This window comes from Hydractinia symbiolongicarpus, chromosome 10 (assembly GCF_029227915.1).
Source record: "Hydractinia symbiolongicarpus strain clone_291-10 chromosome 10, HSymV2.1, whole genome shotgun sequence".
NCBI classification, from domain to species: domain Eukaryota; kingdom Metazoa; phylum Cnidaria; class Hydrozoa; order Anthoathecata; family Hydractiniidae; genus Hydractinia; species Hydractinia symbiolongicarpus.
This window is the reverse complement of record NC_079884.1, coordinates 26746590-26767369: the sequence shown is the minus strand read 5'-3', so window position 1 is coordinate 26767369 and position 20780 is coordinate 26746590. Positions and strand designations below refer to the sequence as shown.

At 34.4% G+C, this 20780-nt stretch overlaps 1 protein-coding gene across 2 annotated transcripts in view; it reads right to left on the bottom strand.

The window, feature by feature from the left end:
- Positions 1 to 921: 921 nt before the first annotated feature.
- Positions 922 to 20780, bottom strand: part of LOC130612242 (intermembrane lipid transfer protein VPS13A-like) — a 38212-nt gene continuing 18353 nt past the window's right edge. For both annotated transcript variants that reach the window (XM_057433547.1, XM_057433548.1), the window contains exons 28-75: positions 20583 to 20700; positions 20423 to 20495; positions 19082 to 19159; positions 18857 to 18984; positions 15781 to 18772; positions 15130 to 15688; positions 14381 to 15042; positions 13899 to 14057; positions 13504 to 13587; positions 13267 to 13308; positions 12479 to 12601; positions 12019 to 12096; positions 11848 to 11937; positions 11604 to 11758; positions 11405 to 11513; positions 11003 to 11134; positions 10753 to 10842; positions 10280 to 10390; positions 10001 to 10099; positions 9822 to 9905; positions 9629 to 9736; positions 9465 to 9551; positions 9232 to 9297; positions 9036 to 9158; positions 8815 to 8951; positions 7375 to 7510; positions 7074 to 7193; positions 6873 to 6982; positions 6658 to 6802; positions 6438 to 6572; positions 5971 to 6052; positions 5825 to 5894; positions 5179 to 5281; positions 4691 to 4756; positions 4551 to 4607; positions 4048 to 4187; positions 3745 to 3826; positions 3514 to 3627; positions 3216 to 3291; positions 2962 to 3125; positions 2804 to 2849; positions 2557 to 2680; positions 2215 to 2278; positions 2086 to 2136; positions 1869 to 1960; positions 1652 to 1781; positions 1360 to 1431; positions 922 to 1216 (exon numbers count right to left, since the gene is read on the bottom strand). In XM_057433547.1, coding sequence (XP_057289530.1) covers positions 1178 to 1216; positions 1360 to 1431; positions 1652 to 1781; positions 1869 to 1960; positions 2086 to 2136; positions 2215 to 2278; positions 2557 to 2680; positions 2804 to 2849; positions 2962 to 3125; positions 3216 to 3291; positions 3514 to 3627; positions 3745 to 3826; positions 4048 to 4187; positions 4551 to 4607; positions 4691 to 4756; positions 5179 to 5281; positions 5825 to 5894; positions 5971 to 6052; positions 6438 to 6572; positions 6658 to 6802; positions 6873 to 6982; positions 7074 to 7193; positions 7375 to 7510; positions 8815 to 8951; positions 9036 to 9158; positions 9232 to 9297; positions 9465 to 9551; positions 9629 to 9736; positions 9822 to 9905; positions 10001 to 10099; positions 10280 to 10390; positions 10753 to 10842; positions 11003 to 11134; positions 11405 to 11513; positions 11604 to 11758; positions 11848 to 11937; positions 12019 to 12096; positions 12479 to 12601; positions 13267 to 13308; positions 13504 to 13587; positions 13899 to 14057; positions 14381 to 15042; positions 15130 to 15688; positions 15781 to 18772; positions 18857 to 18984; positions 19082 to 19159; positions 20423 to 20495; positions 20583 to 20700 — 8705 coding nt within the window. In that variant the 3' untranslated portion in view covers positions 922 to 1177. The remainder of the gene's footprint in view (positions 1217 to 1359; positions 1432 to 1651; positions 1782 to 1868; positions 1961 to 2085; positions 2137 to 2214; positions 2279 to 2556; positions 2681 to 2803; positions 2850 to 2961; positions 3126 to 3215; positions 3292 to 3513; positions 3628 to 3744; positions 3827 to 4047; positions 4188 to 4550; positions 4608 to 4690; positions 4757 to 5178; positions 5282 to 5824; positions 5895 to 5970; positions 6053 to 6437; positions 6573 to 6657; positions 6803 to 6872; positions 6983 to 7073; positions 7194 to 7374; positions 7511 to 8814; positions 8952 to 9035; positions 9159 to 9231; positions 9298 to 9464; positions 9552 to 9628; positions 9737 to 9821; positions 9906 to 10000; positions 10100 to 10279; positions 10391 to 10752; positions 10843 to 11002; positions 11135 to 11404; positions 11514 to 11603; positions 11759 to 11847; positions 11938 to 12018; positions 12097 to 12478; positions 12602 to 13266; positions 13309 to 13503; positions 13588 to 13898; positions 14058 to 14380; positions 15043 to 15129; positions 15689 to 15780; positions 18773 to 18856; positions 18985 to 19081; positions 19160 to 20422; positions 20496 to 20582; positions 20701 to 20780) is intronic.

The following is a 20780-nucleotide window of genomic DNA, read 5'->3' as shown; positions in this document are numbered from 1 at the left end:
TAAAAACAGTACAAAAATTTAATAGAATTTATATATTTTTATTTTAAGTGAATGTGACTCTATAAAAAACTACAACTATTTATCTAAAGAATAAATTTTTTGAATTAAGACATTGGGAAGAGGTTGAAGATTCGAAAACTTTCTAATTCCACACAAAAATACGATAAAAAAATAAGGTTTTTTAGTTCACCAATTCTAAAACAAGTTAAAAAATTGAATGCTTTGTATCTAAGAAGATAATCAAAACAAAACAGCAAAGAACAACTTAAGAACGTTTCAAAGAGCTATAATTAAGAACATTGAAGGCTTTCTTCTGGTGCAGTATTCTTATGAAAAACGGTGTACTTTCGATGCATTTGTTAAAAAAATACGTTGTAGACAAAATATATTGCACGTTTTAAAGGACAGGCGAACATTAGTTGAATAACACGAAAAAACATTTTTATTTTTAATACTGAACTTAGTAAACTAATTCACGAGTAAAGATAAAGAAAATAAAGATTTGTAAACAAAGCTGAAACCGCCATATTGCGCGTTCGATTTGTTGAAAGTTTCCGCTCTGTGTATTTATCAAATTTGGCGCCATCTCATCACAACAAACTTCATCGTTCGAAGTAGGATGTATGTTGTGAAAAAGCGAACCAAATTACGAAAAGAAAATTATTATTGTTGGCTGTGACAGATGTTTATAGTTTCAAGAAGTTTTAACGAAGGTTATAAAATGCTGGCACTACGACTGTATGTAAAATATTCTTGGTTATCTTGGGTTAAAGATCTTATTTTTAATATTTATTGGTAAGTGCATCTCAAACTTGCCTCTTTTTTACCCACACAGCCATAAAAACTTTGTAAAAATGTTGCTTGGAAGGAATATGCATATTTATTTATAAAACAGTTATTTGTGTGTCGTTATAGTAGTTATTTTAGTAGATCTTAGGATTTAGACGTTTCCTAATTTTTGCTACCTCGCCTAAAATTTATTTTGAGGCTGCCACAAAAAGTTTTTTGTTCGCCTCTCCTTTTTTATTTACAAAACTATCGCCTCTCTATTGTTGTGCCACATAATTTCTTTATAAAAATACATTATGATGGCAGGCTCTTTATACCTTATTTTGTCTTTAGTTAAAAAACAAAAAAAATTGAAAATAAACTAAATGTAAAAAGATCACAGGCTTCTTCACAGCATCTTAGCATCCTCGAATTTTCCAAGAAACCACTAAAAATAAAATAAAAATTATATAGGTCTTGCATTCTTTTATTAACTTTAAATATGGTCTTGAATAAAAAGAAGAAATTTTGTATGTCTTGCGTAAAAATAGATTCCTTAATTATAGGACGCACGATAAAACAGTTAACTACCTTTGCAGTGGCTTCTGTTGGTAACAACAGCGTTCTCACATGTGCTTTCTTGAAAATTGATTTTCTTGTGTCCTAAAAGGTTAGTGAAAAATAAAACATTTTATCCATAGGATGAAACAACATCATTACTGGGGGTCCAATACAATTCAAAGGTGATTTTGAGAATATTTCTTCTAAATTTTTGAATTTTTATAAATCAAAAACATGTTAAGCATTTTCATAATTTAAAGCTTTTTTCACACTGCCACACTCGTACAATTTTCTGCCCTTAATCAATAAGCAGATGTTCTACCATGGCGTGAAGATTAAAAGTGATCCTCGTGTCCCGCACCACAGGGAGTCCCTTGATCTCATTGAAACCAATACACCAACTGCTTGTCCATTCGTTCAATATCTCATTTCGTGTCATGTAGAAAATATGTCTAAATGATTATACAAATTAATATAAAGAATAATCACAGAGAAATTTAGCAATATAATATTAAAAAACATTCACTAGAAAAGCTTACTTATTGGACAAGATCAGATAATTCTTCGATTCGACAGGATACACATGGGTGAGATAAAAATCAGTTTTTGCATAACGCCCCTTGTCTGCTTCCTAAAGTACAGCCAGAGACACGTTCAGAGCTTTTATGGCTGCCATGTTGGCAAAAATTTGCCAAAAAATGTACTTATTATATTATTGCACTTATCATGAACATCTAATTCTATGGTTACACTTACCATCAAGATCTTATTTCCATCAGCTTCGTATTCATTAAAAGGTCGAAGAACCTGATAAAAAAATAAACATGATCGTGTAAAAACAACACGAAAATATTGACCACACTTAGCGGCACTTATATTAATTACCTTATCTGCATGGAATACACGTGTCATTCTCAACTGATGTATCGACTTCACTCCACTTGTTGTGCTGAAAACAATACAGTCAAAAAAATTTCTGTTTAAAACAAATGTTCTTTTTTAAACAAGCGTACTTTTTGGGGCAAACTTGTTTCTTAAGCTTAAAGAACGTTTTCTGCAAAACTTTGTAGAATCTCTACGCCTTAAAATGGTTTTATGTAACATCCCTATCAATTTATACTCTTTTTAATTTCCCAGTGCTTCTACTCAGCATCACAGCAGAAAAAGACACTGTTCACGATTAAGTTAGACGGAATCGTCATCGATACAACCGGCAACCGAATTTACCTTCTAAGTCCTTCAAACGTACTACTCGCCATATCGACAACACCGCCAGCTGGTCGAGCAACCACACCTATCAGACCTTTTCCTATACCTTTGAAAAATCCGCCAGCTCCTCCTGATTTTGCACCTATAAAAGAAATAAAACTCGGTCAAAAAAGTCGAACAGAAATGTAAAACACTGGCATTAAACATCTAGGAATTAGATACACAAGATTTACAGTTACGCTGTCATATGAATACGCTGTTTTACCTTCAATAGGTTTCGTTACGACACCTGTTACACCAGAAACAATACCCTGTAACGAAAGATACATTTTAACACATCGAACTCTCGCTTTAAAGAACTTTTTAACATCTATCACGGTTCGTGATGTCGAGAGTTTACTGTACCACATAAAACATGTGTACCTTCACCAATCCCTTGCCTCCCTTAGCGAGACCTTCTCCGAGATTTGTAGGACGTTGACTCATCGCTTGTCTTCGTTTTTGTTGGTATTCATCATCCATAGTCAACGCAGCTAAGCCCTTCCCCACAGTGCCTGTGATTTTTGATACTGCTCCAGATACCCCACCTGTTTAGAAAAGTGAAAGCCATTTAACACCGGATGGGATGCATCCCTCCCTCTTAGCTGATGTTCCTTATCAATAAGATAAGTACATACCGACTGTCCCACCAACTAGACTTTTTACGCCATAAGCTAACCCTTCTGCAAATTCTTCAGGACCTTGAATTAAACCCTACAGAAGAGAAAGGATATATAAAATATGAATTTCACGTTTAAATGCCCATCAGATTATTTTTCGCTCTTACATTAGCAAGCATGAGAAACTTAGAATAAAATATTGCTCCACCAATCAAACTACCCCTTTTTTATCCTTTTGTTTTAAAAGGTAAAGAGTGGAAATAAGGTTTACTACAAGACGCGGAAAAAATATGCTAGTACAAGCGGAGTAAATTACCTGGTACGGTTCGTAAAAGAAATTTTTCGCTCCAGCTCCAACACCAGTTATTAAGCCATACGGATTTCCAAGTACGTCTAATCCCAAAACTAGCACGTACAATTGTTTAATGGCCTAAAACAAGTCGGAACACAGGTACATTGTACATTGTAAAAATTAGGTACTTTAAAACAGAGAAGAGTGTGATGTTATTGATACTTCAAACTCCTGCGTAGAGAGTTATAAGCATACCTGATTTTGATAGTGTTTTGCAATGCTGTCAGTTAACTGTGAGGTACTGAGAAGGAGAGCCGCAATCTCGTAACACGCAAGTCTAAAGAAAATTCTCAATTTATACCGTTTTTATGCACGAGACATAAAATAATTTTTTTAAAAAGGAAGAAAATATATATTTCACAGAAATTAATTTTTGCGAATATCGAGTTTTCTAATAATTTCCGCGGGAACTAATTTTGCGAATAGACAAAAACTCGCGAAATTCGCAAATATCAATTCCCGCTTAAATTAATTCCCTTAGGTAAATGAAAGGCTCACTTAAATTCGACATCTTGAATCTCAGTGAATGCAACTCCAACACTTTGTAAAAGTAAGCCCAAAACATTTCCATGCATTGACGAACTCGTCTCCTCCCCTTCAAGAGAATGTCCACCTGTCATTGAGAAACTCACGTGAATCTATAAGACAAATATATTAACTTCGACAACACTTCTACTTCTCCTAAAACAAATTACGTCGTAACACAAAAGTTTGTATTCCATGGGTGGCATTCCCTCTGCCGATTCAAAATGGCAACGCAGCATTACTTCCCTCTCTATATACTTTACTTGTTGTTGGTTATTAAAGCGCAAGGGTTTGAAAAAAAAGAAAGAAAAAAAAAAAAATAAATAAAAAAAAAATGCTTTGCTGTGGTAAATAGTTATGTTTGACTCGCGCGGTCGCATCGTTGTATTCACAACAAGGCGCGTTTTTCGTTCGTGAAACTCGCTCATCCAACAAATATAAGTTTGCGCAAGTTGGTTGATCACTCCGATACTTACCTTCAATGGCGAGAGATGGAAATAGTTGAACACGTAACGTTTGTCTTGTTTAGCCGCCTAACACAAAAATTAAACAGCACAATGATAAACATGCAATGCCACTTTAAAAAATCCAAAAAGTTTTTATATAAATTTTATACCTGGAATTCTTGGCTTTCTTCTAACTTTCGTTGAACAACTGACATATCAAATTTGTGCTGATCACTCTAATAAAATAAATAAACTTTCAAAAAACAAAGTACGCGTTTTTTATAAGAATATTTCCAATGCCACCGTACCGAAACTTCTTTAGCATTTCTGTAGCGTTAATGTATACCAGGCGGCGTTTTCAAAGCATGTTTAAAGACATGAAGAATGGAAACGTTCCACGTGCGTTTCTTTTTTACTGGTGGCTACACTTTTGTCTTGTAAAAATTATTTTGCCAGTGGGTGCACAAAATACATAAAAGGATTCTCTCACAGCTATACAAAAACCCAATATTAGACTTCTGAAGGTCCGAAGACAGCTTTCTTATAAAAAAACGCGGCAGAAAGAAAATATAAAATAACGAAGAACTTTTAATTATTGAAGTATTTTTGGGTAAACAAAATAAACACGAACAGAAAGATTGAAGTCTATAGGTCACACCTCTGTTCCACGAATTTTCTCATTGTTAAATAAATCCATCAAAGCGAGCAGAAAACCTTTGTCAACACGAATATCCAGTTCTTGCACCAATACTTTCAAATAACTAAATAAGGATGATTAGATTACAACTAACATGAACTTTGAAGTTATAGTTCAACCTCTCATGGACCTCATCAGGACCCCAAAAATGTATCCGCTAAAGTGGTTTCTGTAGTTGTTCTTCCACATTCGCTATCGTTGCCGCGTCGCAGAAAGATCAGGTTGTCACAAACAAAAGCCTTTTTTCTTAATCATCCACTGAATGTCTGGAGGGACATGTTACTTTGTTATATCACAAACTCTAACAAACTCATTCTCTTAATTTGGTCAAATTTATCTAACAAAATATTTTGGTCCATTTCCTAAATTTCAGGGATTTTAGGCAAATCAATAATGGCGATATCACAAGGCTTTAGGATGAAAGGTTGTATAAGAAAAATTTAGGCGAGAAAGAAAAATCCAACCAATTTGTACTACAAACACACGATAGATTGTTACAGTGAAGATTTAACTATGAAAATGTTTCGTGAGACAGAATTTTCGTAACTTCGATAATATTTCATCCCTTTGATCTAATAAAGGATAAAGTTTTAAATGTTCGACTTACCTGATCTCGTTGACAGTGTTTGTGTCTCCAACATTTGTGGTCAAACTCAGTTCGAAAAACGGTTTCGGAGCTGCAAAACATATACGATTTATAAACGATTATTTTTACGAGAAAACTAACGAATGAGACACGCAAAAAACACCCACCGTTGTCATTGGTTATTGACTTTGGTGGTTCCACCTGATGGATGACTGTTGAGAAAGTTGAACCTGGAATGTGGCTGTCAAACTGGAGAGAAAAATACATTGCAATAAAACAATTTTTTATTTATACTTAAAATATTTTAAGAAAATTAATTTTAGAACTAAAAGAACTAAATTTCGTTGCTGTCAAATGTTTCGTGAGAATTAAATTTCGCAAATTTCGCGATAAAAGAATTTGATGACATTTTGTTTCTCAATTTATACCGTTATTTAAGGGCGTTTAAGTTGGAGATATAACATAAAGACTTGCCGAGGTTAAAACTTCATATATATATTTCATGTAGCTCTATGTAAATCAGAAGAAAAAAATTAGCGTAAATCGTTTTTTTAAAAAGTAAAAAAAATCCAAATTTCGCGGGAATCAATTTTTGTTTAGAAGATAAGACGTTTTTAAGGTAGAAGTCTATCACCTGTAGAGAACTTATAGTAGCACTGATCTGCATTCGATTTGGAGAGATAATATATTTGAATCCAATTCCGCTGTGGAATGTTCTTCGAATTTGAATCTTCTCAGGCTTCGTGATAAACATCTTGTCGAAATCAACCTAAAGTCAAAGAATTATTAAGTCCGTCGATACAATCCTTACTACCAAACTGGAAGAGTATTCAGAGTCGTGTAAAGTTTGTTACCTCCATCTCGAGGATTTTTTCTTTCGAAGCAACATTCGATTTTCTCGCTTGCATTCGCGTGTAACCCTCTTCCAGTGCTTCGCACATGCGCCCTGGCAGTGTTTTCCAGCGATTTTTTTTGTGTTGTTCCCACACAATCGGGCTTCTACGAAAAAACATCACAACCATGAGAACAAAAACAGAAACTCAGATAGAAAAAATATTAAACCACTAACTTTTCTATAGCCAGGTACGCAATCTCCATCCTTTTCTCACCATTGACCAAAGACAGACCAAGACCTTCAATATTCAGATCTATCTCCTGCGTAGGGCGTAATGTTTGTTCCTAAATAAATCAAAAATTTTACAATAACTTCTGAAGGAACATTTTTACCCATACAATTTTTGCTTTTTAGATCACACTTTGAAAATGTTACCTGGCTTGCACAATAAGCTGCTTTAAAATTGTCTGTGAACAATAGCACTCGTTGCAGTCCGTCCAAAAATGAAACCCAGTAGATCGCATTCTCTCCAGTTTTCATACGACCAAAGTCATTCTACACAGAGAAAATAAACATCCCCATTATGTTGTCAATCAAAGAACAGACGATTTTTAAGAAAACTTATTCTCCCTTCAAGATATTTGTCATTTTAAAAATGGCAGAAGACAAAGTAAGGGATGATCGTGTTCATATCTCACATCTCTCGGTAGATTAAACTCGAGCAAAGCCAACATACCGTGTCCAGCTTTATCTTGGTCTGCGATTCATTTACTTCAATCAGAGAGCAAATTAGTTCGTGAGGCTTCATTGGATTGTCCCATGTATACAACGTGGACTGTCCATACAATAATACATAACCTTTGAAATGATCTCTGTGTAAATGAAAAGAAAAAAAAAAGGAAAATAATTTATAATATGAAATAATTGTTTACAGCTATTAAATCTTGGACAAAAATATTGAGACAAAGGTAATATTTTCGTCATTATTTAAATATGGACAAAGCTTTACATGGTAATCCGGCCGGCTGCAAAGTCGCTACTTTTGCACACACGTAAGCCAGATAGACAGCGTTTAATTAGTGGAAACTGGTCATGCTGACGTCATCAAAAATTAGCACATTTTAATGTTTGGACTTAACATGCTTAAATTTGAAATAGATATAGCCTATGTAACAGGTTATAGATAAGATTGTAGGTAGTATAGGAAAAATCACAATTAAACTTTCAAGAAATTATTAAAGTAGTTGGGCCATGCCTTCATTAGCCTAATCGTATTTTACACATGCGTGTAGTTTTTGTACCAACTTCAAAAAGGGATGAACTAAACACAGTTAACACGAGCCAGAAGGGTACGTGCGAAGGTAACACGTCTAAAAATTTTAATTTGTTTCATTCGTTTATAAGAACATATAGGACATATAGTGTAACATATAGTGTAACATATAGTGTAACATATGGTGTACGCATATAGTGGCACATATAGTGGCACATATAGTGTAACATACAGTGGCACATATAGTGCACATATAGTGTACATATAGTGTAACATATAGTGGCACATATAGTGTAACATATAGTGGCACATATAGTGTAACATATAGTGGACATATAGTGTAACATATAGTGTAACATGGTGTACGCATATAGTGGCACATATAGTGGCACATATAGTGTAACATATAGTGGCACATATAGTGTAACATATAGTGGACATATAGTGTAACATATAGTGTAACATGGTGTACGCATATAGTGGCACATATAGTGGCACATATAGTGTAACATATAGTGGCACATACAGTGGCACATATAGTGCACATATAGTGTACATATAGTGTAACATATAGTGGTACATATAGTGTAACATATAGTGGCACATATAGTGTAACATATAGTGGACATATAGTGTAACATATAGTGTAACATGGTGTACGCATATAGTGGCACATATAGTGGCACATATAGTGTAACATATAGTGGCACATAGAGTGTAACATATAGTGGCACATATAGTGTAACATATAGTGGCACATATAGTGTAACATATAGTGCACATATAGTGTACATATATGTAACATATAGTGGCACATATAGTGTAACATATAGTGGCACATATAGTGTACATATAGTGTAACATATAGTGTAAAATATAGCGTATTCTGTAAATTCTACTTACACCTGTTTATAACTGATCATGCTGACTTTCTTGCACATGTTCTCAATACGCACAGGCGCAGCACCAGAGAAGTATTCAGTGAACGAAAGCAACGATGTCCAGTCCTTTTCTTGATAATTCAAACAAACACCTCCAATCTACAAAAAAAGAAATCATCATTTTCAAAAGATCATATAATTATTTAACAAATAAACTCTAGTTTGAATTACTTGCGATCTTACCTCATTTTGAAACTTTAGTAGCAATGTCTTGCCAGCCTCAAGATTAAATTCAACTGAATTTATCCCATTGATGTTTAGGTATAGGTTCGTCGGAGGCGAGCGAGTCGGCCAATACGGAACACTCTATAATGTGGACGAACATAATGACTGCTAACTTATTTTTGTCTTATAAAAACAAAAATATACAACAACCTACCTCGTCAGGCTTCACTGTATGCCATTCTGCAGTTTCTGATTCTCCTTCTGCCATGCTTATTGTAAACTAAAAATATGTGAAAAAAAATACTACAAATTATTAAATACCAGTTACTTTTATGGATTTTCAGACGAATACTTAATGTTCTGGTGTACATGTATTCGAAGCTTTAAGTATTAAACCCACGTGACCAACGTGTAACCTTGAAACCGCATGACCAACAAATAACTTACCTTAGTGTGATTGGATAGAATTCGCAACGGTGTAAAGGTTACAATTTTTGTCAAACCGAAGTACGATAAACTGATACCAACACCGATCTAAAAATAAAAACAACAACTCTAAAGCATAAAATTCAGGGAAGGGGTGGTACAGTCCTTCAAAAATAAAACATTACCTCATACAGCCTTCCGCGGAGCCCTTCTGATTTTAAAGAACCGCCGCTACCAATTGTATCCAACGAAAATGGGTTTGACCAATCACAACCACTCACACAAACGCGCGCCTACAAGAAATTTTAGTACAGAACATTTTTAGGTTTACCTAAATCGTTGAGCGTTTAAAGCATGTATAAAAAAAAAGCTACAAACTTTTTTCTTCTTTCCTCGTACGAAAAACATGACCGCTCCTTCATTTGTGTCTGCATGCTCATAAGTGGATGGTTCTCCGATTGCCTGAAAGTAAAAATAGACATCGACGATGGATACAGTAAAATTAGAAGCACACACAACCTAATGTCTCTTTTATTTCCCTGTTCATATATACTTACTTCGTAAATAAGAGATTTACCAGTTTTATTTAACATCCAGTAAGGGCAGTACAATGTAGCATGCAACGAACCTTCTTGTAAGTAATAAACACCCAGCTCCTGAAAAATGAATATACGTTAGAATCTACGGCAACAAAGTCGATGAAAATATATCGCATTTTCTCTTTCTTGTTTACGTAGCATGACTATGAAATCGTACGGATATAGACACAATACGGGTATTGCTACTATGGAGATTACAGTGCAGTAAATGCAAATCGGTTGGAGCATGGAACTTACAATTCTTTTGTCACCATCAGCAAATAGTGAGAAGCGGGCAGTTTTTGAGTTGTTCTTTTTACATTCAGACACAATTATGCTACCGCACCAGCGGGTGCCAAGATATTCAACCTGTAAAAAGCAGAAAATCACATGATAACTTATAAAAAACAAGGAAGAGAATTTCAACTTAGATATGTTCAAGACAAAGGGAGAGGTAAAAAAAATTTAAAGAATATTTATCAATTGAAAATTTCTGTACTTAATTTCTTTAGACTCTTTCATTCAATGGTATTAAATGGAAATACTATGTTCTGGTATCCAATCGCCCACAATGAAAAAAAAAATTAAAAATCAAGCTTCAAATTTGAAAGGGAAATTATTGTAGTTCAAAAATAAAGAGAACGCGTTGTTCATTTTTCTTATTTATCGAACACACCAGTAAAGTATACTTTTAAAAAAACATGGTTAAGTTTTAAGTCTAAAATTTTCACCTCTATATCAACAACAGGTTTCTCTTCCACATTTATAGTAAACAAAGGCCAATGACTTCCACCTTCAAGCTTTTCATTGGCAGACATACCCTGAAATTAACAAAAGCAAATGATGGTAAAAAAACGTCAAAAAATTCGAATCTAATAAACTAGAAACAATCTTTTATCGGAATTTTAATATGCTACAATCTTTTGTATTGTTGTTTTTATAATTGGGATGTCGCCTTTCAAAAAATAAATATGTCGATACCTTCGCACGATAGAAGATAGGGTACGGTAGGTAATTGTGCAGCACGATGGGCGGATAACAATGAAGTGTGTAGCGTGGAACAGATTCCAACATTCCATGAATGGACGAGTAAACGTCATTTTCAACAATTACCTGTGCAAACGAAATAATTAAAAAACATTAATGCGAATTCAATGATATGAAAAAATGTGGAATTCAGGAAGAGTCTATTTGACTAGGAAGAGTCTATTTGACTAACGTAATATTACGAAGCATTAAAAAACAACAACAGGGGCACACATTCAGCAAAATCCACCCGATGGTAAAGAATGGTTATTTTCAAGAGGGAAAAAATGATAAAATTATTCGAATGACCATAAGAGATTTTAGAAAAGTTTTAAATCAAGGACACATGTGTCACACCTGCACGTAGAAGTCATCAGAATCTTCCACTGGGTTCGAGCAGATATATTGTTTTTGTCTCTCTTCCAATAAATCACTCCAGCTGATTGCCTCAGTTGACACATTATATCTAGAGTATATTACATTCATAAAAGCCAAACGCTGTAAAATGAAAGAAACGTGATCATAAAACCATGGCGATCATGGTAAAGTTATATACCCAAATCCTGCTGGCTTGATGTAGAAACTACTGTGGTATGCCAAAACAAGAGGAATTGAATAGATTCTACCAGCATCAATTGAAGTTAGCTTCACTGATCTATTCTCCTTGTTCAAATATGAAACATCTAGCGGCATAGGGAAGTGATTTCGAATCTAAACAAAACATAATCAATAAGAATTCAACAGCAGTCAATAATAGTAGTAACAGGCAACTCTTTTGTGAAACAAGGAATATAGTTAACCTGTAGCGGCGAGCGAAGTGTTATAACACGCTGCCCATCTGTTGCAGTCACTTGGATGATCAGAGAATATGATGCGCTACTTCCCAAGATCTGTAAATAAGACATCATAAATATACAATTTAATAAATTGAATACACGCAAGAAAAGAGAGGTTTAAAAAACACGATTTACATTTGTCGATATCAAGTCATATATGATTGTCTTCTGACGTTTAACAGCGACATTTTTTATTTCCATGAAGCCATCAACCTGCAAAACAGAACTTACAAAACAAATATTGTCTACAACTAAATCTAGCAAATTTTTTGGTCAAGTAAGAAGGAATAAGAAATTTATTATCAGATGTTAAAATAGAATTACTAGTAGTGTCTAGCATTTCAAAGAATGTTTATATGGATACCAAATCTTAATATGTACAGCTTTTTTATATCCATATTCATCAAAAAATAAGTGTGTCCTAAGTATTGTACTATAGATACTATATAGGTTGGTTTGTTATGTAAACAAGGGAATTTTTGCTTTATCAAATGTTGTCACATTTTATACAGGGACATCTACTTCATTGCTAAACTGATTAAAGTTGCAACTTTGACACTTTGGTCAGCCTAGTCCTAAAAAAGTAGCTACTTACCGTAATTGACAAAGTGGGTAATTTACTTTGACCAGATCTTCTGATGCTCATGTCGCGTTCTGTATATTTAAGACCAACTTGGGAAGACGGTTCCAACGTTAAAACCTTTCCACCGTCTTTTCCCTATGAATATAACGTATTAACTCTATATCTTAAGAAATCTACTACTTTTTGTTACGGACATTGTGTCAAAGATATGGTCTATGCAAAGATATTTACATGTGTTCGGAGTACAAAAGCTTATACAAAGAAGGCATTTCCTGGGCTTGATATAAAACAGTCGCAAAAAATATCAATTAAAAGTAGAATTTACTTAAAGTCAAGTTAATTATCAATTGTGTGTTAATTTGAACTTTCTGATAATCATTTTTTGATAAATTGTTTTAATGACAGCACCGCACCTTTTAATTTAACTCAAATGAGACAGTTTAGCCGAAATTTTCCTTCAGGCCAGTGATTATCAGAAACGAATCGTTTTTGGTCCTACTGGAACAATTCTTTTCTGGCCCAAAAGTCGTAGTAAAGGATCCTTATGTTACGTAACCAAGTAAATTCAGGAGTCTGGTTGTTTTAAACTATTTTTTTTGTTCTTAGCCTGGTGTTCTGAATTTGCTGTCAATCCAGTTAAATATAACAAAAAGAAGAAAAACATGATCACTAAATCTTTCATGTTAATTTTGACCTTAGCTCTCCCTTGAAGAAACCAATATCTTTCGAAGGTAAAGCCTCACCCTGCATAATGTTTGACATATGTTACTAAATCAGTAAAATAAAAACGTCAACAACACCTGAATTAAATCATTCATCACGACTGTTACTCTTTTCCCAACCTATCAAAAATTAACAACATAGTGATTTTTAGTTATCGTTTTGCGCATAACAAATCACTAACCATTAAAAATACTTTATTAATGTGATATTTGTTGTATTAAGAAAAGACCAGCGCCGAAAAATTAAAGAAACGTTACGAAACTTCGAGGCTAAAAAATTAAATTTTTAAGCTAAGGAAATTTAAATTTCGATACCTTGTTATGCAGAATAAATGGATCCTTCTCAATAACTAGAACCTGACCAACATCTGCAGTTTGTTCCACTGCTTCACCAAACGCCTACATGAAAATATGAAAGATGAATTTCAATATGAACTTTGTTCACAACTTTTGTTTAGAAAGGGACAGCACGACATAGCGGCCAGTCAATATCCCATGACTTTTCTACGTCACTGGCCATCCTGTACAAATAACACACAAATGTGCTCAAAACTGGTTCTAAAAAAAACTAAAAATATTTTAAAAAGCATTTTACATATTGAATGGATATTTCACAAATTCTAAAGCTTTTTCAAAAACTTCTAAAGAATTTTCAAAAACAAAAGATCATTAAAAAAAGAAATGGCAACCCTAAAAACTCATCGATTTACCTTCCCAAGATCTTGAAGTAAAGAAAGCCCTGACTTTGTAATTGTGACTTCCAGATTGTCATTTGATTGTAACTTCAATGACGTCATTGGTTTTTGCAGTAAAGTGACGTCATTAGCTGAGCTATCTCCTGCTTGAACGTTATCATCCTCAGTGACATACTAAAAAAATGTTACAATGAATTTTACGTTAAAAAGGGTAAGTAACATAATAGTTCTATGAATGGTATTGAGAGGACAAATCATCAAAAATTATCAAAAGCTTTAACCTGCGAAATTTTATACATATGGCTTGCCCTGGTGAATCCTTCTTCGGTGGGTTTTTTATGTTAATTAGACACCGCCTTTTCTTAATTCTCATACACAATAAGACTTCACTAACACTAGCATAACGTTAGCATACTCTTAACCTCAAGTGTTTTTTCATGCCATCCTGATTTCGAATTTTCACTTGCTTATAAAACAAACATGTATAAGAAACTTACATTAATATTCAACAGCCATGGTCGGTCGCGGTTATTTTCAATGATTGGTTCAATGAGCGGTTCCCATTCTGCAACAAAATCGTTATAATAACTTGCTTGCAAAGAAGTGAAAGCAGTCGCGCTCAATTTTTTGGACCAATCATACACCTCTGCGGTTAATTTCGAATCAAAACGAAGCATTGGTTCCAATTGGCCACCAAGATAACCTTCGATACGCAGGGACACGCCCTCCACTTCAACAACAAGTTGTTCTCTTCGCATAAGATTGGTCTGCGATTCGATTGTCTCCTCTTCAGTGGTGCCATACGTCGGAATGATGCGAATTCGACCAGGTGTTAATTTCTTTTTAGAACCGTCAGTAAATTCCACCAAGTATTTCTTTAATTTTGGACCTTGTATCACCTCTCTGATAACGCCCATAAACATTTTTCGATCATTTGAATCTACTTGAGCAATTACTTCTTGACCAACTCTCAGCGAGGATGTTAAAGGAACAATGTTACGAATCACAAAGCCAATATTTTTTGGATCTTGGGAGAACTTGTTGCCATTTAAATGGTTAACATAGATACGGTCTTCTTTATTATGTACTATACCCTTCTCATACATCGGAGAATCTCGCGCCACACGCGAATAAACATATGTACCAATCTCTGGTAAAGCTAAAAATAGGAAAATGTGATGTTTGCACGTTTCACTTATGTTAAAATCATTTATGAAAAAAAAATTATTTTTCAATAAAAGTTTACCATCATAAGGAGCTTTAGGCATCAGTAGCAACTTTGTTACAGGTACTTGGTTTGTGGAACCATCTTCAAACTTAATGGTATAACTTCTATAGCCCGGGTTTCCCTGGATTGCAGCAACTTTGCCAGGGTGGTAACCTTTAGTACCTTCCATTTTGCATGCAATGACTTTAAAATATTTCTTTATTTGACTTTCCCTTGGAGTCATATTTAGTATGACAGCAGACGGGTCATCCATGTCATGGTTCACTTCATCATCTATTTCCACCAAATGAATTCGAGTTTTAAATCCAAGAATTGCTTCAACAATTCCTTTATAGTAAAAACCATCTCGGTATCGTGCATATACACATGCTCCTAGCCCTGGTATGATACCCTTTTTCGGCCTTGGAAGCAGACGCAGCTCTTCGCTAACTAAATAAAGCTCAAAATTGTCATGGTAAAACTTAATGAGATACTTATCAAATAAATCTTCGTGTTTTGTTAGTTCCCAATCCTCATCTGATGCACCAGCTTCCTTTGCAACTTCAGCTTGTTCAGAAGAACCAGCATTATTCCAAATCTAAAAAAAATTAAATTGTTCATACACAAAATGAAATGATAAGCAAGACTTCATAAAATGTTTGTCAGCATTAAGATCATTGAAGAGAATACCTCCATTATACGTCCAACTCTGTAATGTTCTGGTGAACGCAGAGCCACAACATTAGCTCCCACAGTTAACTCCTTTTTGTGTGGTGCAACATCAACAACAACTGACGTGATATCGGACACAGAATGACTTATTGAACCATTTGGATAAAAATACACTGTAAAATGGGTATCTTTCTTGGCTAGAAAACCATTTTGATAATCACCAACTTCTGTTCGAGCAAGTACAAAACTTCCTGCACTCAACACATGTTGTGCTGGTGTATCCAAATACCACAACTTTTTATCCACAATATTAGTCAGTTCCCATAGCTGGCCCATTGCTTTTTGAGCTTCTCTTAAACTTTCTTCATCAGGCGGGGCCGCAGTTTGACTGACACAAGCTGAAACGGTCCTGATTGTCTTTGGGGAGATATTCAGCTTTACAAGTGACATGTTAACATGCATATGTGGTTTTCCTCCTATCGGTGCCGAGCTATGTAAATTCACCATCGCCAGTGACAACACTGTTGATATATCTGTGCGGTGTTGCTTCTTAAAAGCTGTTGACAACATGGCAGTGTTCATCACGGTACCCATCATTTTTTGCACATTACTTACCTCAAGGTATTGGAAATTAACTTCTGTAGTCAAAAACAAAGCGTTGGTTTTCACATCCTTTGCGTCAGCCAGAAGTACAATTTGAGGATTTGTTACGTTCAGTTGCAACCGTGTTTCTGGTAGCAATGCAACTCCATCGTCGTTTTGGTCAATATAAGAGGTTGAAACATCGGTATCCTCATCACTGGATGCTATACTGTGTGTGGGAGATCCAGAATCAGATAAAATATCAACTCCTTCCCTGTCTTCTTTTGGCACTGCAGCTAATAATGTCCGCATCAATACCATGAGAAACTCGACATTGAGTATACAAAGAAGGTTGCACAGTTTAACTTCAATATTCTTGTCCAACTTTGATGACTGCTTAAATTGTACCTCAATCATTTTTGCAGAAGACATATCTTGTTGTTTCTCTAAAATGTCAATCAAAGATTCTGGACAATTATCAATCATCCGTGTCAAAGTGTCCTTACTTCCTGGTCGCATGTCATCTAACATGAGAGTATCCAGTGAAATATTGACATCTATATCACTATCAGACATAATAGTGCCAGCAACATCAAGGTGTCCAACGATGAATTGACTCAAAAGGAAGTCAAGATCTCTTTCTAAGAACTCCTCTTCGAATGTCAAATCTGATGGTCTTAAATACACCTGTAACAGTATTTTCTCCAATTCAAATTTGAAACGCACATTTTCATACACAAGGTTTCCAGTTTCTTCTTCTTCATGGATGCTTGCTAGCCGGTCACTGTTTACCGTGGGAACAGCAAGCAGATCTTGAGTATGGTTATCTTGATCATTTTTCAGTTTACGTGTTTTTGGTGTGCTTCGTCTTTTACCTTCTGCGATGTTTCCTTGCAAAACTTTTAAAGCAACACTCAAATCTTCCTCACTTAGAGCTAACGTAATTGTCTTTAAAATCCCCTCCACACTTACATCAGGCACCGCATGATTATCCGGAGTCAAATTGCGAATCACACTCAACTTTAATGTCATTGGTTTGATTAGCTCCTTCCGTGCCTTTATATCTTTTCCTTCTTTAATCAATGCCTTCATAAGTTTAAGGTCGGAAAGTTTGACAGTAATATTGTCGGTAATAACGATGTTTTTAGGACCATCATTCTTATTAAAGATTTTGAAATTGTTGAATACATGTAGTTCACCCAAATCTATCAATAACGCTAAATCAGAATTAGAATGCACTGGTATCACTACCATTGGTGCACGAACAGTAACATTGAGCTGATGACGAGAACTGTGTTTACTATATTCTGTTACCGCAGCTGTTGCTTTATCCCTAGCAGCTTTTCCAGCTTCGAGAATTGCTTTTTGTGCATCCTCAAAGTGATCAAGAAAAGCAAGGATATCAGAAACAAATCGATTTAGAAAAACAGCTCTCATTTGTCCTATGTCCAGCTTCACAATAGTATCAACTGATGATATATTCAACGCATTCGAACCCTTGCTGCCATTTTCAAACATTGCAATCTGAAGATCAAACACCTGTTCACTTTGCATGGAAATAATCTTTGTAAATTTAGAATTTTCAGCATTATCTGTAACTTGAAGGTCCGTCATGTGTGCTTTTACCTCCATTTTCTCATCCTGCATAATAACATTGGCTGCGACTCCTTTTACATGGGCCTCAGCAAGATCGCCATGTGATGAGCAAATAAAAACACGCAATCCATCCATCTGAGCATCAACCTTTAATTTTCTCTCCTCGTGAACCCCAATTTTTTCTTTTAATTCCTGAGCAGCTTTATGCACTTTTAAATCAACCATCTTCTTTTTTTCTTCCTTCTCTGCCATGGCAAGACTCAACTGGCTGCCAGCCACTGATACACGTCTTTTGATGGCTTTGACTGGTGTCTCATTTCTTTTATTTAATGGTTCAAGCACCTGATATATTAATGCCATCATACTTAAAAGCGCTTCTTGGTGGAGAATAACATACAACATTGCAACTTGTATTTCGATTAACTGTTCTGTAGATTGGAATTCATCTTTAAAGTGAAGTGCTCGTATTTGCGCTTCAGCTGAATAAAAATAGCCTAGACCCAAGTTTAGTGACTCATCAAATTCACACTTTCGATAAGAAACCTGTAACATGTTTCCATCTTTGGGCGTGCTTAAAATATCTAAAGGTTCCCCTTCCAATCCATATGTCATCTCTCGTAACACAAACCGACCAATATTAGCATCAACAAACTTATCCCACCTTCGCATCCTAACTTCAGTGCCAATATTTTCAATAATGATTTCAACACAGTCTTTTTCATTGTTTTGATCCTTATCAGTCAATGCTATAGCCAATTTTACTTTCTTAATTTCAAATTTTAGCTCGATTTTTACTTGATTTGCCACACCAGATGCAAAATCAGGTCCATCACTGAAAAAAATATGGTTATATGGCAAAGCTTTCCACTTCATAAAAACTTCAGTTTTGTGATAGCCTATCAATTTAAATTTTTACCTGGGTTCCAGAGAAAGTATGCCTTCATCTGGTGGTGTGTGAAAAGATTCATCAGAAATACTCGTCATGTTAGGAACTGGTATGGAAATAGCATACTCCTCATCTGATTGTCCAATCTTTGAAATAGGCTGTACAAAAAAAAAGAAGAAAAATACATAAATAAGTCACGACGTTGCATAGAAGAATAATGAAATCTCTAATACCAAAAGTCATATTACTTCCTACCTGCGTCAAAGTTGTATCTGGTTCATCACCAAGCATCACAGTTTTTGATGGCTTCGGAAGTGGTAAACTATCAAATAACTGAACAAATATTTAATGAAATTGCATTGATACATGTCTTTTTCATGTTAACACAACAAATACTATTTCTCTTTTAATAATAAATAGTTTTTACCCAGTAGAACGTAGTTTTGACAAACAAACGTACAAATACAGGTATGACTATGGATATACTCATAGTCTATATGTAATGCAAACGGATTTCGTGCTAAAGGTCAAAATTATTTTTACTAAAAAATGGCAAATTTAAATATTTTACGAATTTTCCTATGACCCCATAGAGTTAATTAATACTTTTTGCTAAGAATGATGTGTAAAATTTTCATGGAATAACAACTAGTCCAATATATAACACATTTGAGGAAGTATATAATCATTCATTTCAAAGTCATTGCAATATGCCAAATAAATATTGACAACTGAAATGTTGAGTTCATTTCACGTTTAACATTCGGTGACTAAAAGTTTGGCGTTTTTTATATGAATTTGATGTTACTTATAATACCTGCCACTCATTCCATGTAACATTTGCTAGTGTATTACAGCATAGTTTTAAAATTTTGGAGGGTATCGTAAAATTTTGAACAACTAAAAAACTGACTGTATTACACATGTAGTTATTATTTACAACAATAATTAGATTGTTAATAGATAATTTTTTTACAAGATAGCACGGTAAAAATATTTTGTTACCTGTGCAGGTCATTCTCTAATGTTAATAATCAAATTTAATATTAACCTTATGGTATGATGAAAAGTAAGGGTATGGAATTCTAAAATTGCTAATTGCTGTTTTGTTGCATGTATAAATGTAATATATATTAAAGTAACATAAGAATGAGATTCTAAACATAACAATCAAAATGCAATGACAGTTACTGCAATTTTTTTTTTAAATGAACCTTAACGTTAAATACTATTTAAAAGATGTGTGTGAATCTGTATATGTCAGTTTTTTCATTGCAAACTTTTTTGCATCAATATCAGATATTTTTCCCACTTTTACCTCTTATCAACTCAATAATATTGTTCATATTTTCTTAATTATAAATAGGTCAGTACAAAGACCATGTTAGCGATATTGTGTTCTGTGCTCTCATGTTAATCAATATTAAAGGTAACCAGCCTTCCTTTATAGTACAATTATATTCATAATATTCACCAATCGCCATTCTTAATGGTATGCTAGTTCAAAAATTTGTTAGCAATTACGTAAAACACAATCTAAATGTGAAATTTGCATCTTAATGCTCCACATGTTTATGCTTACAAAAGTGTACATACCAAAACAGCTCTGCTCAGTTTATCATCAGATACAGTCAATTCTAAACTTGAAAGTTCGCCCTGGACGCAAATTCTATGTGAATATAATTTTATTGGTTAATCAGAGTGTAGTACAAAATGTTATCAGCAAACGAAGAACATAAGTAGAAAAAGGACCTACTGCTTCAGCCGTGGATCTTGTGGAAGTATGGCTTTAGCAAGATTTCCAGTAAACGCAACAGGATACAGAACTTGAAATTTAGACTGTGGTTTGGATCTCGCACTATGTAAATCTTCACCTGTGAATGTTTAAATTAAATAAGTGGACACCAGGGTAATAGGACACAACTCTTCGTATAAACTGTAACACTATATTTTA